General features: G+C 50.6%; 1 protein-coding gene across 1 annotated transcript in view; it reads right to left on the bottom strand.

The window, feature by feature from the left end:
- Positions 1 to 14,935, bottom strand: part of kdrl (kinase insert domain receptor like) — a gene marked incomplete at its 5' end in the record, with an annotated part of 46,670 nt that overhangs the window by 27,572 nt on the left and 4,163 nt on the right. Inside the window, 11 exon segments of the mRNA XM_084448648.1 lie at positions 1,775 to 1,901; positions 5,401 to 5,557; positions 7,403 to 7,572; positions 7,875 to 7,992; positions 8,951 to 9,122; positions 9,291 to 9,427; positions 9,679 to 9,838; positions 11,354 to 11,484; positions 11,761 to 11,836; positions 11,919 to 11,971; positions 14,722 to 14,926. Coding sequence (XP_084304774.1) covers positions 1,775 to 1,901; positions 5,401 to 5,557; positions 7,403 to 7,572; positions 7,875 to 7,992; positions 8,951 to 9,122; positions 9,291 to 9,427; positions 9,679 to 9,838; positions 11,354 to 11,484; positions 11,761 to 11,836; positions 11,919 to 11,971; positions 14,722 to 14,926 — 1,506 coding nt within the window.

Below are 14,935 nucleotides of genomic sequence, written 5' to 3'. Positions count from 1 at the left end.
CTAACATCCGCCTGCTGCAACTGTGACCCGAGCTGGTCCCCCACCCCCACCCTGCAAGGCATTCTGGGGAGCCCCTCAGAGGCCCGTCCACGGCCACACTCTTCTTCATGGGCCGCGGCGATTTATGTGGGGTGACAGAGAGGAATTCACTCCCGACGAATCCCTCTCTTTTAAACCAGCGCTTGTTATCGCTGACCCTTAGTCCTCACCCCAGTAAAGCCCCGCCGTTTGGGCCACGAGCGCCTGTAAATAAGGACCGACTCCCTATTTATGTCAATCGCAGATTGGAACCGATTCCCTGTGAACAGGGGTCTAAAGCTCCTATTACTAGGTGTGTGTGTACACAGTTAATACGATTCTGAAATCCATCAACCGTGCCTTATCAGAAAATGGAAATACCTACATAAATCTCCCACCACTGGAAAGAGGAGAGTAATACAGTCTCAGGAGGTTTAGTAGACCGGCTCGTATGCCTGGCTAATGACCGATCAGCCTTGTTTTTGTTTCCCGGTGGTTTGCGTTTGCTGTTGAAATGCTTATATACGCCGGTGGATTTATGCCCCAATTTGACCCAGCCTGTTGGACCAGCTGTCTTTCAACTAATTCTATAGATAGACATTAGGGGAAAACAGTCGAGGGCTGCATTGAATTATTTCTGAGGGGGAGTGGTTGTGGTAACAAGCTCCCTCAGGACATGTGCAGCGATGTCTACAGTTTCCCTCATTGTAGAGCATGGCTTCGAAACGTCTACCGAGAGGTGGTCCTTTTTTGAATTAGGATGTGACTGTGTTTAGTGCATTTAGTTAAATGAGATATGAGGTCATTCAGAGAAAGTCTAGGCCATGATGCGTTTCCTTCTCTCTTATCATCACATTTAGCTAAGGTTACAGTCTTGCAGACATTGCAAAAACACGTGTTCCCAAGTTAGGCGTGGTGTATCATAGCTAATCTTTGCACAGGTCAGTGCAGTTGGGAGAGAAGCTGTAAAAAGGCCCTTCTCAGCTGTCTGCACACGCATGGCTTGAGCCGTATGGCTATTGTGGTGTTTATGAGGAGTCTCTCGCGGCTCTCGGTCTTCCAGCAAACAAAGATTCACTGATGTCAGAATAAAGGCTGTTTCCTGGCCCGAGCTGGGTCTGCAGCTGCTTCATTTACAGGCCTGGGGTAGACTGAGGGATGTTCTGAGCGTGTGTGTGTGTGTGTGTGTGTGTGTGCGTGTGTGTGTGTGTGTGTGTGTGTGTGTGTACGAGGGTGTATTGCACTCCAGCAGGGTGAAGTGAACTGTGTCTGTCAGCTACAGGCCTGATAGGCAGTTTAGTAAATTTTGTCTGGATGCCGTATCAAGAGTGTCTCTTGGCAGAGGGCTCCATAATAGCTCCACTGTGATGTTCTCTTATTCCCCTCCAAATGTAATCCTGTCAGACAGCAGGGAACTGTTGGTTTGGTATATACTGCATCGACGGACTGGTGAGTTGCTTCTCATCCTCTGGAAATCCTTATCAATGCAGTATGGACAATAAACATTTCCCTGTTCAGACATACTGTTTTCAGATGTTTGGATTGTGCTTTATAGAGGAGAGACTGGTCACAGATTCCCAATGCACGGTGGATCACTGTAGGGGGATTTTTCTTTGGATATTTACAATATCCTAGCGTCAGAACACATTCCATTCTTATGGTTGAAACAAGCAGTATTTTGACAAGCCTGTTAGTGCGGAAAACCCACCGATGAAATAAGAACCCACAACCCAAAACAAGAACCCAGGACTCGAACCTTGTTCCATCTTCCTGGTTCCACGCTCACTTTCAGCAGCTCTGTGTTGTTGCTGATGCTCTCAATCCAGTTGTGCGGATAATTGGTGTCCATCTCGACTGGGATTGGCTCGGTGTAAAGCTCACACCTGCGAGACAGAGGAGAAGCAGTGTAAGCCCTGAGGCTCTGGATAAGACTCTACTGTAGGTCAGTTCAGATTAGGGTGCTGAAGCAAGAGTTATGTTGTTTGGAAACCGAACCCCAGGGCAAGGATACAGTCACGCATAACTGTCACTACCCATTATAGTACTTTAAGAAATAGAAAAGGCTCTTGGCCAACTGTATCTAGCCTACGTACGGGCTCATCATCATATCTAGTACTGTATCTAGCCTACGTACGGGCTCATCATCATATCTAGTACCAGGGATCAGCAGTTACATTGTGGACCAGGCAGGATGTGACCAGTCTATCTGAGTATCATGGCCTTCAGTTGTCATAGGGCTGAGTGTAGTACAGATCAGGCTGAGTGTAGTACAGATCAGGCTGAGTGTAGTACAGATCAGGCTGAGTGTAGTACAGATCAGGCTGAGTGTAGTACAGATCAGTTGTCATAGGGCTGAGTGTAGTACAGATCAGGCTGTCTGGGTGGTTTGAGCCACGAAGTCTAGGTCTGCCTCTTATAGTAACCCCCCCCCCCCCCCCCCCCACAATGCCTGTTTCCCCCCGGCTTGTCTGCTGGCCTCTCCCCTGTCTGCCTGTCTGACTCTCCCCTGTCTGCCTGTCTAACTCTCCCCTGTCTGCCTGTCTAACTCTCCCCTGTCTGCCTGTCTGACTCTCCCCTGTCTGCCTGTCTGACTCTCCCCTGTCTGCCTGTCTAGCTCTCCCCCGTCTGCCTGTCTGACTCTCCCCTGTCTGCCTGTCTAACTCTCCCCTGTCTGCCTGTCTGACTCTCCCCTGTCTGCCTGTCTAACTCTCCCCTGTCTGCCTGTCTGACTCTCCCCTGTCTGCCTGTCTGACTCTCCCCTGTCTGACTCTCCCCTGTCAACTCTCCCCTGTCTGACTCTCCCCTGTCTGCCTGTCTGACTCTCCCCTGTCTGCCTGTCTGACTCTCCCCTGTCTGCCTGTCTGACTCTCCCCTGTCTGCCTGTCTGACTCTCCCCTGTCTGCCTGTCTAGCTCTCCCCCGTCTGCCTGTCTAACTCTCCCCTGTCTAACTCTCCCCTGTCTGACTCTCCCCTGTCTGACTCTCCCCTGTCTGACTCTCCCCTGTCTAACTCTCCCCTGTCTGCCTGTCTGACTCTCCCCTGTCTAACTCTCCCCTGTCTAACTCTCCCCTGTCTGACTCTCCCCTGTCTGCCTGTCTGACTCTCCCCTGTCTGACTCTCCCCTGTCTGACTCTCCCCTGTCTAACCCTCCCCTGTCTGACTCTATCTGTGGAGGGGAGCGATCATGCTGATGAGAGGAGGCGGGCGGCGGAGGAAACCTCAGCGTGACAGGAAGAGGCCATGCTGTGCGTCACCTCTGGCAGGAAACCGCCCCGTGCTCTGGCCAGAGAGATAAGCCTGATCCCCAGACCTTGGCGGGTCAACAAGAGACAGCTGATAACTTCTCAGCCCACCCCCCCCCCCCCCCCCCCACCTCCAACTCTGACCCCCCCCCTCCCCCTCCCCCTCCCCCCGACTGTCGGACATTAGACTTCCCAAACATAATTTGTCTGATTATTCATACGAGGCCTGATCCTCAGTGTTCCATTTGCAGTGACAGGTACTCGAAAGGGTCTGCACTTTTACGAGACAAAGATTTGCTCTGTTTACCGTCTCACAAGGTGTTTTTGTGTGTGACCCCTCGTTATCGGGTGAAAACCCTCCTACTGGTTGAGTGTGAGTGCTTGTGAGCCACTGTTTTCCAGTACCAGAGCTGATTATCTCTGGAGCTGCAGAACGGGGCACTTTGACACCACTGACGTGCCACCCTTACTCCTCTCACAGATTTGGCAACCAGGAGCGTGTTTTTTTAACGTTTTTTTTTTAGACAAAATAATTATGGAGAATTAACAGAGGCACTTGTCAAGTGACACAGCGCCTGGAGTGCAACATAATTCAGTTCTGTTGTTTTGCCAGCCGTGTCGGGGTCCTGATAACCCCGCCGTAATGGCCCATTGTTTGCCTGATCTTACGACTCGCGGGACCCCCGCTGTCCCTGGCTGGGTCTGGGGCTCTCGGGGGGCGCTACTCGTGTTCACGGGGGTTCACAAGCGGGCCGGCATTTATGCGCAATCACTCATCTGGAGCATACAGTTCAGCGCCGTTCAGCTCCATAAAAGCCTGGGGGAATCTGAGACCAATTCCAACCCCGCTTCTTCAGTGGCCGCAAGTGTGAGGGGAAGGGAGAGCTCTGGGGCTGCGTCTCACGCTGATGAACGCGTCGTGTTTTGGGCCAGAGTCAGTTGAGCGGCTGCTCCGGGCCTGCTGAGCGAACGGGACTCACGGCCCGGCCCGGCCGAGATGTGCTCCTTTCAGGAGGAGACGCTCCCGGGTTCTGTGACGACAGAGCTGCAGCCTCCCGCAAACCCAGAGCAGAACCCGCATGCGCACCGGCAGGGACGTTCCATGACATTCAGTCATTTAGCAGATGCTTTTATAGGGACAGTGCCAGCCTGCTGTACCGACTATGTTCATTCCAACTGCCCAGAGATGACAGTGAAACTCAGGGCCTGCATGAGAGTAGTTTTCCCCCCTCTACCACTCAATCAATCAATCAATCAATCAATCAAAGCTTTATTTGTATAGCGCATTTCATACCCAGAGGCAACACAATGCGCTTTACAGAGAACAAGGGAGGTGGGCATACGACCCACTCTCTACATATTCCAGATTCCATACTAAATGAATAGTATTTCTCTTCAGCTAAGAATGTACAGTGTTGGGGTGCCACGGTAGCTCAATGGGCTGGGGTGCGTACCATGTAAAGGCTAGTCCTTACCGCAGTGGCATGGGTTCGAATCCAGCCCATGCCCTTTGCTGCGTGTTTTCCCCTCTCTCTCTCTACCACCTTTCCTGTCTGTCACCTACACTGACTGTCCTATCGTAATAAAGCAGAAATGCCTTAAAAATATATAGAGAAAAAAATGAATGTAGTGTCATCAGAATGACAGAGCCTTTCTACAAACTGCCGACAGAATGTCTTTTGGTCGCAACATTCGGCGAACGTTCCCAGTGACTCACCCCACTGTTGAATCACTGGACGGGTGACTAGTTTCGTTTTTTTGTCAGAGCACATGACGGTTCATGTTCATCTCGTTAATAATAAAGGCCTGATCACGATGTTCTTAAATAATGGTAAATGGTAAATGTACTGCACTTATATAGCGCTTTTCCACCTTAGCGGCACTCAAAGCGCTTTACAATGGCCTCTCATTCACCCATTCACACACACATTCACACACCAATGGCGGTAGCTGCCATGCAAGGTACTAACCTGCTCATTGGGAGCAATTTGGGGTTAGGTGTCTTGCTCAAGGACACTTCAACATGTGGACAGTTGGAGCCGGGATTCGAACCACTGACCCCTCGATCACTGAACGACCCACTCTACCAACTGAGCTACAGCCGTCTCCGGCTTGTCTCCGGGACATCGCGGTGACTCACTCTCTGCGGGTGGGATCGGGGTGGCACGGCTGCCACAGCCAGGTGACGTCTGGGGTGGGGACTCCGGTGACGGTGCAGGTGAGCTGGTGCTGCTTGCCGAACGCGTAGGGATGCACGTCCGCAGTCGCCACCTCCTCCTCTAGGATCTTCGGCTTCACTGTCACGGGGCACGCACACACACACACACACACACACACACACACACACACACACACACACACACACAAACACACAGACACACACACACACACACACACACAGATAAGACCTCACCGTAATGTCTTTATAATGAGGGGAGTGAGTCGTGATGAATAACCGTGACCCCAGCTGTCCTTTAAGACGCGGGATGTGAAGAGCCTGGGGGGGGGGGGGGGGGGTTGGTTGAGTGACGGCATGGAATGACACCGTCCATCAGTCTGGGACCCTGCTCTGCCCTTGGCTCAGATGTGACCCATGCCCAGGTCAGTGGACCAGTGAGAGAGAGATAGAAAGAGAGAGAGAGGAAGGGGGAAGGGTTTGGGAGAGGGAGAGAGCTTCTCAGGAGGAATGCTCCACGCCAGCTAATCATCCTCCCTGTCCGTAGCAATCCAGGGAGAGGCCGGGTCCAGCCAGGCTGTAGAGAGAGGCTGGGTCCAGCCAGGCTGTAGAAAGAGGCCGGGTCCAGCCAGGCTGTAGAGAGAGGCCGGGTCCAGCCAGGCTCTAGAGAGAGGCCAGGCTGTAGAGAGAGGCTGGGTCCAGCCAGGCTGTAGAGAGAGGCCGGGTCCAGCCGGGCTGTAGAGAGAGGCTGGGTCCAGCCGGGCTGTAGAGAGAGGCCGGGTCCAGCCGGGCTGTAGAGAGAGGCTGGGTCCAGCCGGGCTGTAGAGAGAGGCTGGGTCCAGCCAGGCTGTAGAGAGAGGCTGGGTCCAGCCGGGCTGTAGAGAGAGGCTGGGTCCAGCCAGGCTGTAGAGAGAGGCTGGGTCCAGCCGGGCTGTAGAGAGAGGCTGGGTGTACGGCTCCTCTCAAGAACACTGTCCTTATCCGGTCCCTGAGCTCAGCAGCTCAGACAGGATCTGCTGCACACAGCCGCCTTCAAACCGCTTGATGGACGATGTTTAAAACAGTTCCCTCTAATTGTTACCAGGAATCTCTTGATTTCTCTCCATGCCTTGTTTGTGTGTGTGACTTGTACATTTCTGTCAATGCAATAATAGCAGGTTCTGTGGGTTGGGACAGTGAAGGCCCATAAATAACCTTTATATGAGCCAGGAGGGAGCTGATCTTTACTTTCTGGCACTGCGGAGGGATTCCTGGATCATGCGCAAAGAGATGGAAGGGTTAGCATTTTTAGCCCCCCACCCCCCGCGACACAGAGTTGTATCTCAATGGCACATGTGCTTTGTTCCAGCCAACACCATCAAAGCCCCCCCAGAATAAACTGCCCAACCCACGGTGTCGGTGGTAATAAGGGTTCCTGATCAAGCCGTCATGACGATGCATTACTCTGCACAATCCCTGTTTTCCCCGAAAGGGTACCGAACAAGTTGCTTATATGAGCTGCACTGTATATACACATGGTGAGAATGTAAATAAATGATCAGGACTAGGACAGTGTGTGTGTGTGTGTGTGTGTGTGTGTGTGTGTGTGTGTGTGTGTGTGTGTGTGTGTGTGCGCGTGTGTGTGTGTGTGGAGCGACTGGGGTCTGCGTGCAGCGCGGAGAGCCGGGGCCATTTACACACTGTGTTCCAAGCCCCTTCAAAAGTGCCCCGCTAATCAACACCAGCTGCCCCAGCTACGTCAATCCTGCTCTGGAAACAACAAGCCCCGAAATTCCTCTCATAGTGGAGCTTCTATCTGCCGTCCAGCCCGGCGCGCTTGGCCAGGGGCTGGCGGCACGTAGCTCGGGGGGGTAGAGCGGCCGGCCGGGCATCGCAAGGTCCCCAGTTCCCTCCCAGCTCCCAGCAGTGTGACCAAGTGTCCTTGAGTCATTCAAGTCATCTCCAGAGGGATGTATTGCCAGCTTACCTTGGACCACTAGAGTGTAGCTGCGGTTCCGGTACATGCCACTCTGGCGGTGGCCCAGGGCGATGGTGAAGACCCCGGAGTGGCTGGGCCTCACCTCTCTGATGGTGAGCCTGGAGCCTGTTATGTTGTAGCAGGTGGAGTTGCTGGAGATCTGGACTCCATCCTTGTACCTTGGGGGGGGGTCCGAGAAATGCTTTAAATAAGAAGGAGTGAAGGTACACTGACAAAGTAACAAAATCTCTGAAGTATGAGGAGGTAATCAATGCACTTTTCATATAGTATTCCAAAATCGTTTCTGAATCATTTCGCGTCTGGCCGACTACTGGCTATGTCATGTTGACTTAGCATATAGCGCTGCTGTCACTGCACACTCAAAATGTTTTCTTTTAGCTATTCAGTCCTTTATTATCAATGGTGTGAATGTCTGATCAGACGGATATTTGTAATAGCCTATAGCCCTCGTCGGTCTTACCAAGTGATGATGTCTGGTTCGGGCAGTGCATTGACCACGGGCCTAAACACCACCTTGGATGCACCCTCGTTGACGTCCACTTTGCTGTAGCTGTCGTCGATCTCCATGTACGGGTGCTCTGAACCGGACAGTGGGCCAGAGAACAGCATTCATGTTTCCGCATGAAAAAATCACTTTCATCTCCATGGACTGAGATCACAGAAAATGAATGCTTAATGCTACATAGCAGATGTTAAGTGGGGAAATAACAAAATCCCACTGCAAAGCCTTGATCAGATAGTTGAAATCCTTTGAGTGTTTGTGTGAGTTTGCCTGATCAATGGTCAAGCAGAGATACAGGGTCAGGGTTACAAGTATTGTCCTTCCCACGTATGCAAGGTATTGGCTTAGACATTGGTATGTTTTTATCTATCAGGCCATTCTGGGTAGACGTCCCTATTATTTATGTGTCTTTCTAACCAGAAAACATGACAATTATGGGTTACGGCCTCGGGACACTATGCTTGTGACTGTTCCTAGAGTTCGGACTGAGTTCTTATTGAGGCCTTTATGTTTTCTTTTTTTAAGATATTTTTTAGGGCTTTTCAGCTTTAATGGACAGGACAGTTGAGAGAGACAGGAAATGTGGGAGAGAGAGAGGGGAGGACATGCGGCAAAGGACCCGAGCCGGGAATCGAACCCGGGTCCGCCGCGCGAAGGACAAGCCTTCATATGGGGCGCCCCAAGGCCTTTATGTTTTCTGCACCATCCGCATGGAATAGCTTGCAAAATGAACTTAAGCTCCAGGATCTAGTCACTCTGAATGAATTGAAAGGCATGGTGAAATCTAAAGAAACGGACTCTATTGATACTTGTAATTATTTTAATTGAAATAGGATTATATGTCTTCCCTGCACTTTCACTATACGATGGCGCTTTTGCGCTGATCTCGTTTTTAACGTGAGTGTGTATGAAACCGTTTGTACTGCAGACATTCTTGGCCAGGTCGCTCTTGAAAAGGAGATTTTAATCTCAGTGGGTCCTAAACCTGGTTAAATAAAGGCTAATCAAACTGCCGATGGCGTTGACCCTCTCACCGTGCACGGTGACCTTGGCAGTGGCCTGCTTCTTCTTACTGTCGAGCGTCGCCGTGCACCTGTACGCCCCCCTGTCCTCCATAGTGACGTTGCGCACCTCCAGGGTTTTGCTCATGATGATGACTCTGCTGGGTTCCTCTCTGGTCACTGTGGTCGAATGTTTGCGATTCGCCTGCGTACACAACAACAACAACAACACAGGGAGTCTACGGATCAACAATCCCAATACCGAATCCTCCCATCCATCACTACGTCATCTGTGACTGTCTCCTCCTCATAGACTGAGCAGCATTGGCCCGATGATACTCGTTCAGGGCCGTTTGGGAGACGCTAAACTTACGATCCTCTTGGGGAGCTCCCAGTCGAAGAGGATTTTCCCATTGTAGGTGGTTTCTCCAGAACAGTTGAGGATGAGCGTGCCTCCAACAAGGACATGGGACTGCTTTGGGGTGATCTTCACATTCCTCAGATTACTAGCTGCAATGGTCACAAGAGTTAAAGATGGATGCCTGGAAAATCCTATCAAAATGATCAAGGACAGTTCATCGTATGCAGGTATAACAAATAATGACATAATAAAATGATAGATACACTGTATATGATATACACACACACACACACACACACACACATATGAATATATATTCAGACATTCATACACTGTATAATGAGCCGAAACATGTTCATGGCTCTCTCTACAGGTTGTATAGCTAAGGAGGAGGACTGACTCGGCCTGAGGGGGATGTAGCTGGACTGGACCCATTGTCCATTGGCGTTGGTGACACAGATGAGCAGGCTGTAGATGTCATAGGGTCCGTAGGGGATCCTGAAGCCCACCGTGGGGTCCCACTTCACACCCTTCCTAATCTCCTCCTTCATGGGTGGCAGCTATGAGGACAGACAGGTAGAGACGGTGTTTTTAAGGCCACACACACACACACACACACACACACACATGCACACAACTGGTCTTTTAGTGACCACTCGATCAGTCAGAATGAATTGCGATCAATGCGTGTGATTGCAGCCGGGTTTGATTATCGAATTCATGCTCGGCTGATCTGATTCGTTTTAAGGTTGTTTTGTTTTTGATGTGTGTGACCATCGCGATCATCCGTGCAGTGATGCGCCTCACGCTATCTGACGTACTTGAAAAAGTACTTTGGTGTTCCAAGTTCTACTGCTGCTGTTTGTTCTACGGCCAAGTGTGGGGCTGGGAAAGAGAGGGGCGGGGGATAAGGAGAGGGAAGAAGGAAGGAAGGAGGCCGGAAGGAGCAGGAAGGTCACACACCACCGCTATCTGTGCCATCTGAATAAGACATGTTTGTCATGGCCAGGCACTGTGACACACACGGCCATAAATCAGCCCTGCGAATACAAACACACAGACATCTATTGTTGGGAATGGCTTTAACGGCTGGCTATGAGCTTTGTCCACCATCACGTCACTGAGGGACCACACTACACCATTCATTGCACACGATGATTTACATGGGGTTGGGACTGTTACACACAGAGAGAAGACTGGATGTTAAACTCTTCTTCTCAGAGAGAGTTCACCTCTACTAATTATTTCTGCCGAAATAATACCCCCATCATCTGCCCATTGTTCCCTCTGATTGGATGCAGCCTGTACTGTTTTTTTTTTCTTCTTTCGAACCTGCATTTCCTGGACATGATGTTTGTAACAGAGAGCAGGGGCTCTAAATATAGATGGTGATTCTATTCTGAGGGACTCAGTCTTGGAGCACCTTCCTGTTCTTACAGGAAAGAGACAGGATGACTCCAGTCACCACCCCCAGTCTGCTCGCCTCGCCGCGGTCACTGTCCCTGGCCGGCCGGCCGTTTGATGGCTGTGGGAAACCCTGTCACGCCCGGCGCGCACAGCGACCGTGTTTACTCTATCTCCTTACAAACATCTCTGTTTTCGTCTCTTCTGACGTCAATGATTTCTCTCAGTCAGTGTCAAAGTGTGCATTCTGTGCCGGAGTACAGTATTTTTCTTAGCTGACTTTTCGTGTTCTATTCGTCGTCCATTTTGGAGAAGCTAGCAAACACCGACAACAACGCCGTCAAGTAGCGTTCAAGGATGAAGATGTGAGTGAAGCGTAAGCATGGTAACTGAAGTGGACATGTGCTGTATTATGACAGAGTAACTACCGTGAACGTTTAGTCTAAACACTTAGGCAAGGAGACAACCTAAGAGGGCTTATGCAAGCTCCTAAATGAAGCCCTCAGCCTAGAGAAATATTTTGCATAAGGGACAGTTTGGAACTTAAGCTAGTTTATGCAACCGGATCCTAAACCCTGTTGACCATGTGAAACTGATTCACATTGCTAACATTTACTACTACTGTACGGGATCTTCTCGTGGTATTTGAAGACCAAAAAAGGAAGTCTCACCGCCTCCAGCGTGACAGCCTGGTCTGGAGACGTGGTCCTACAGGGGACGACCAGGGTGGGCTCGTTTCGGTATGCGTAGAGGGTGTATGGGCTCCTGGAGTCATGGTGCTCCACAAAGGGATGCAGCGGATCTGTGGGGAACACATCGGGCAGAATAGAGACAACTCAGAAAACATGCTCAAAAGCAGGTCACACAGGCGCATCTTCATGCACTTCAGAGGTAGAGAGGTTTCAATCCTAAAAGAGAGAGAGTAAAACGATGTACAGTCAAGTTCACGTTAGAGTCACTCTAGAGTTTGGACTGCGTTAAAACAGACAGCTTTGATATGAAACGGAGCAAACAGCATCAGGTTAGTGAGTTCAGGCTGTTTTGTTTTCAAGCGCTATTGAATCAGGCCACCTCACACTGAGATCAGTGAGAATCTGCTTGAGCTGCGAGAACTGCTCATTCTCCAAACAGCCTCCTGCGAGCTGCAGCTCCGGCTAGAGAAACAGAGGCATAGTTCAGATGGACACAGAAACAAGAGTTCAGATAGAGCGGTCAGGCCTCCGCTCCCTATCTCACCAGGGCGGGCGGGCAGGCATCGCATGCCTCTGGCTGGCTCGCACTGCTCAGACCTGCTGTGGGAACTTCACAGTTAGGCAAATACCCAGTGATTTATGGGAGGTCAAACCGCATTGGTGCGATAAAGGGGCTATTATTTTTAAAACAAACAGAGAAAATGATCTAATAAACAGTTGAAGGGCTTTGAAAGGAGCCGGGTCAGACTAAACACGGGGCTACCAGGCTGTCAGAGAGCCAGAGGGAGCCGTGCCATGCAGGGGGGGGAGGAGGAGGAGGAGGAGGAGGGGGAGGAGGAGGGGGAGGGGGAGGAGGGGGAGGAGGAGGGGGAGGAGGAGGAGGAGGGGTTATCACAGCTCTCATTGGGTCAGGAATAGAGATGCAACGGCATCAAAATTACACATCACGATTATAGTGATTATAGTGATTATAGTGATTATAGTGACCAAAACGATCACGGTTATCAGTATTATCGAGGTATTATAAAATGTGCTGATACACACACGGAAATCATTTCAAATATTATGTTGAAAACTACAAATAAAATCAGCAGTACTATGCACTTTTTGTTTGCATAAACATTAAAATAATGTTGGAGACTGTTGCTAACTTTGGTTGATGATGGACAGTATTTACTAGTGAGTTTTTCAAAGCGTGGTAATCAAACACGATTTTAATGATCATTTTATGGTTCATCGAATTTGATCTCGGTTTATCATTATACCGGTTATCATTGCATCCCTAATCAGGAATATTGTCAACTCTTACTAAAGCCAGATATTTCACGATGCATATCGCCGTTCGATTTCCTTAAGATCAAGACCTTTAGAATGAAAACCTTCGTCTCGTCACGTGCAGGGGGCCTGCATGCTGTTTGGTCGAAGCTTCTAATTAACGCAACGAGGCGTTGTGCTTTAATTAATCCGCTCGCCTGCCTTCCTCCCACTGTGGTGTTTATGTGCTGTTAGTTTGTTATTCACAGCTCGCACCCCAGGCCCGTTTCACGCAGGGACCGTCACTGCTGCAGCAGCTACCCGGAGAGGCTGGAAAAACAGAAGTCGGAGCAGGAAATAATAGTCGATGACCAGGGCTTCCGACCGTAATCACACTCTCCTCCCTGCTTCCTCAAGAAGTCAGGCACCGGAGGAATGGCCTTCCTCTCTCTGGTAGTCGGCTGGAGAGAGAGAGCACGAGAGACATGGGGAGAGGGAGAGGGAGAGAGAGAGAGCACGAGAGAGACATGGGGAGAGGGAGAGGGAGGGAGAGAGAGAGAGACATGGGGAGAGGGAGAGGGAGAGAGAGAGAGCACGAGAGAGACATGGGGAGAGGGAGAGAGAGAGAGCACGAGAGAGACATGGGGAGAGGGAGAGGGAGGGAGAGAGAGAGAGACATGGGGAGAGGGAGAGGGAGAGAGAGAGAGCACGAGAGACATGGGGAGAGGGAGAGGGAGGGAGAGAGAGAGAGACATGGGGAGAGGGAGAGAGAGAGAGCACGAGAGAGACATGGGGAGAGGGAGAGGGAGGGAGAGAGAGAGAGACATGGGGAGAGGGAGAGGGAGAGAGAGAGAGCACGAGAGAGACATGGGGAGAGGGAGAGGGAGAGAGAGAGAGAAAGAGAGAGAGCAGGCTGAGTTCCTACAGACTGATTCTAGTCGAAAGCCCCCATGAACATTAAAGCTCCCCTCCCTCCCTGTACGTAGCTAACTATGGTCATATATTATATTGCTCTTTAGAAACCAATCTCTCCGCCACATGTACTGATTTATGTCCATTGTTTTAGGCTAAATGAGGTGTGGAATGGACTGGAGTCTCTGCTTAATTTCAACACCCCCCCCCCACACACACACACACACACTCTGCAGGACTGGATGTCTTCCAGCTCTTGTATGGTGATGCAGGAGGACGTGAGGCTGCTTGCTGACCGTGTCCTGGCCCTCCGGCCGTTAAGAGGCACTAAGTGCTCGTCTGTTTGTTGGCTCAGTTTACGCCATACCGCTCTGTAGGTGTCGGCCCATTTAGCATCACTTTCATAGTGAGGAGTTTGTTGAACTCGCGGGCGCTGTGTGACAAACAAACTGTCAGACTAAATAGTCGGACGGCAACAATAAATTCAGAGAGGGAAAGTTCTTATCAGCGTTGAAGTTGATAGAAAGGGCCATTACCTCATCTTATCTCGCACGCTCTGAGAGGACTGGCTGACCAGTGGACTTGACGGGACGACGTCATCATGAAGCAACAATGAGGATATAGCTACACGATTCTTACTCTGCTCGTGTCCTTTTGACACAACAAACACTGTGTGAATGAAATTCAAGTCTCACCAATGTGTTACCCTAATTTGTTATTTTCTTTGTTTTCCTACCTGTTGTTCTAACTTTGTAGTTCGTTCCTCTAGAATCCGTCTGTTAAAACTACAAATTGTTCCTGTGTGACATCACTTCCCTGTCCTCTTCATCCTGAAACTGTGTCACTTCCCTTTTTCGCGTTATAAACGATCACTTTCGTTCCCCAGTCACCCACTCTTGCTCGGATCCACTTCCTGTGCAGAGTCCGGTTTGCAAATCGTAACATAGAATAAACTTATTGTCTTTGTTTGAAACCAGCTTGACCGACCACATCAGCGTGTTCTTTGAAATCTATACTAAACAAGTAAGATTTTTCATTCATAAGGTGCTGCAGTACATGGCATGAGCGCGATCCTAAATACAGCGCCGCCAGCAGACGGCGTTTCAGTCGGGGCGAAAGCAGGTTGGCGAGTGTCTTGAAAGGCGGCAAACGAATGAAATGTCTAAATGGTGACGTCTTACCTTTGACGTAGATGTAGGTGAAGCTGACCGGGCCGGCGGAGCCCAGGGCGTACCTGCAGCTGTACAGACCCGTGTCGTTGGCGTGGAGGTGGCGCACCAGCAGCCTGCTGCAGTGGGAGTGTGACTGGGGCTCGCAGCCCTCCACCTGCACGCCCTCCGAGGCCTCGCCACGCCACGGCGTCCTCCACTGCAGCTCGCCGAGCCCCTGACACAC

The sequence above is a fragment of the Borostomias antarcticus genome (assembly GCF_949987555.1).
Source record: "Borostomias antarcticus genome assembly, chromosome: 14".
Taxonomy (NCBI): Eukaryota; Metazoa; Chordata; class Actinopteri; order Stomiiformes; family Stomiidae; genus Borostomias; species Borostomias antarcticus.
This window is presented reverse-complemented; position numbering and strand designations above follow the sequence as displayed.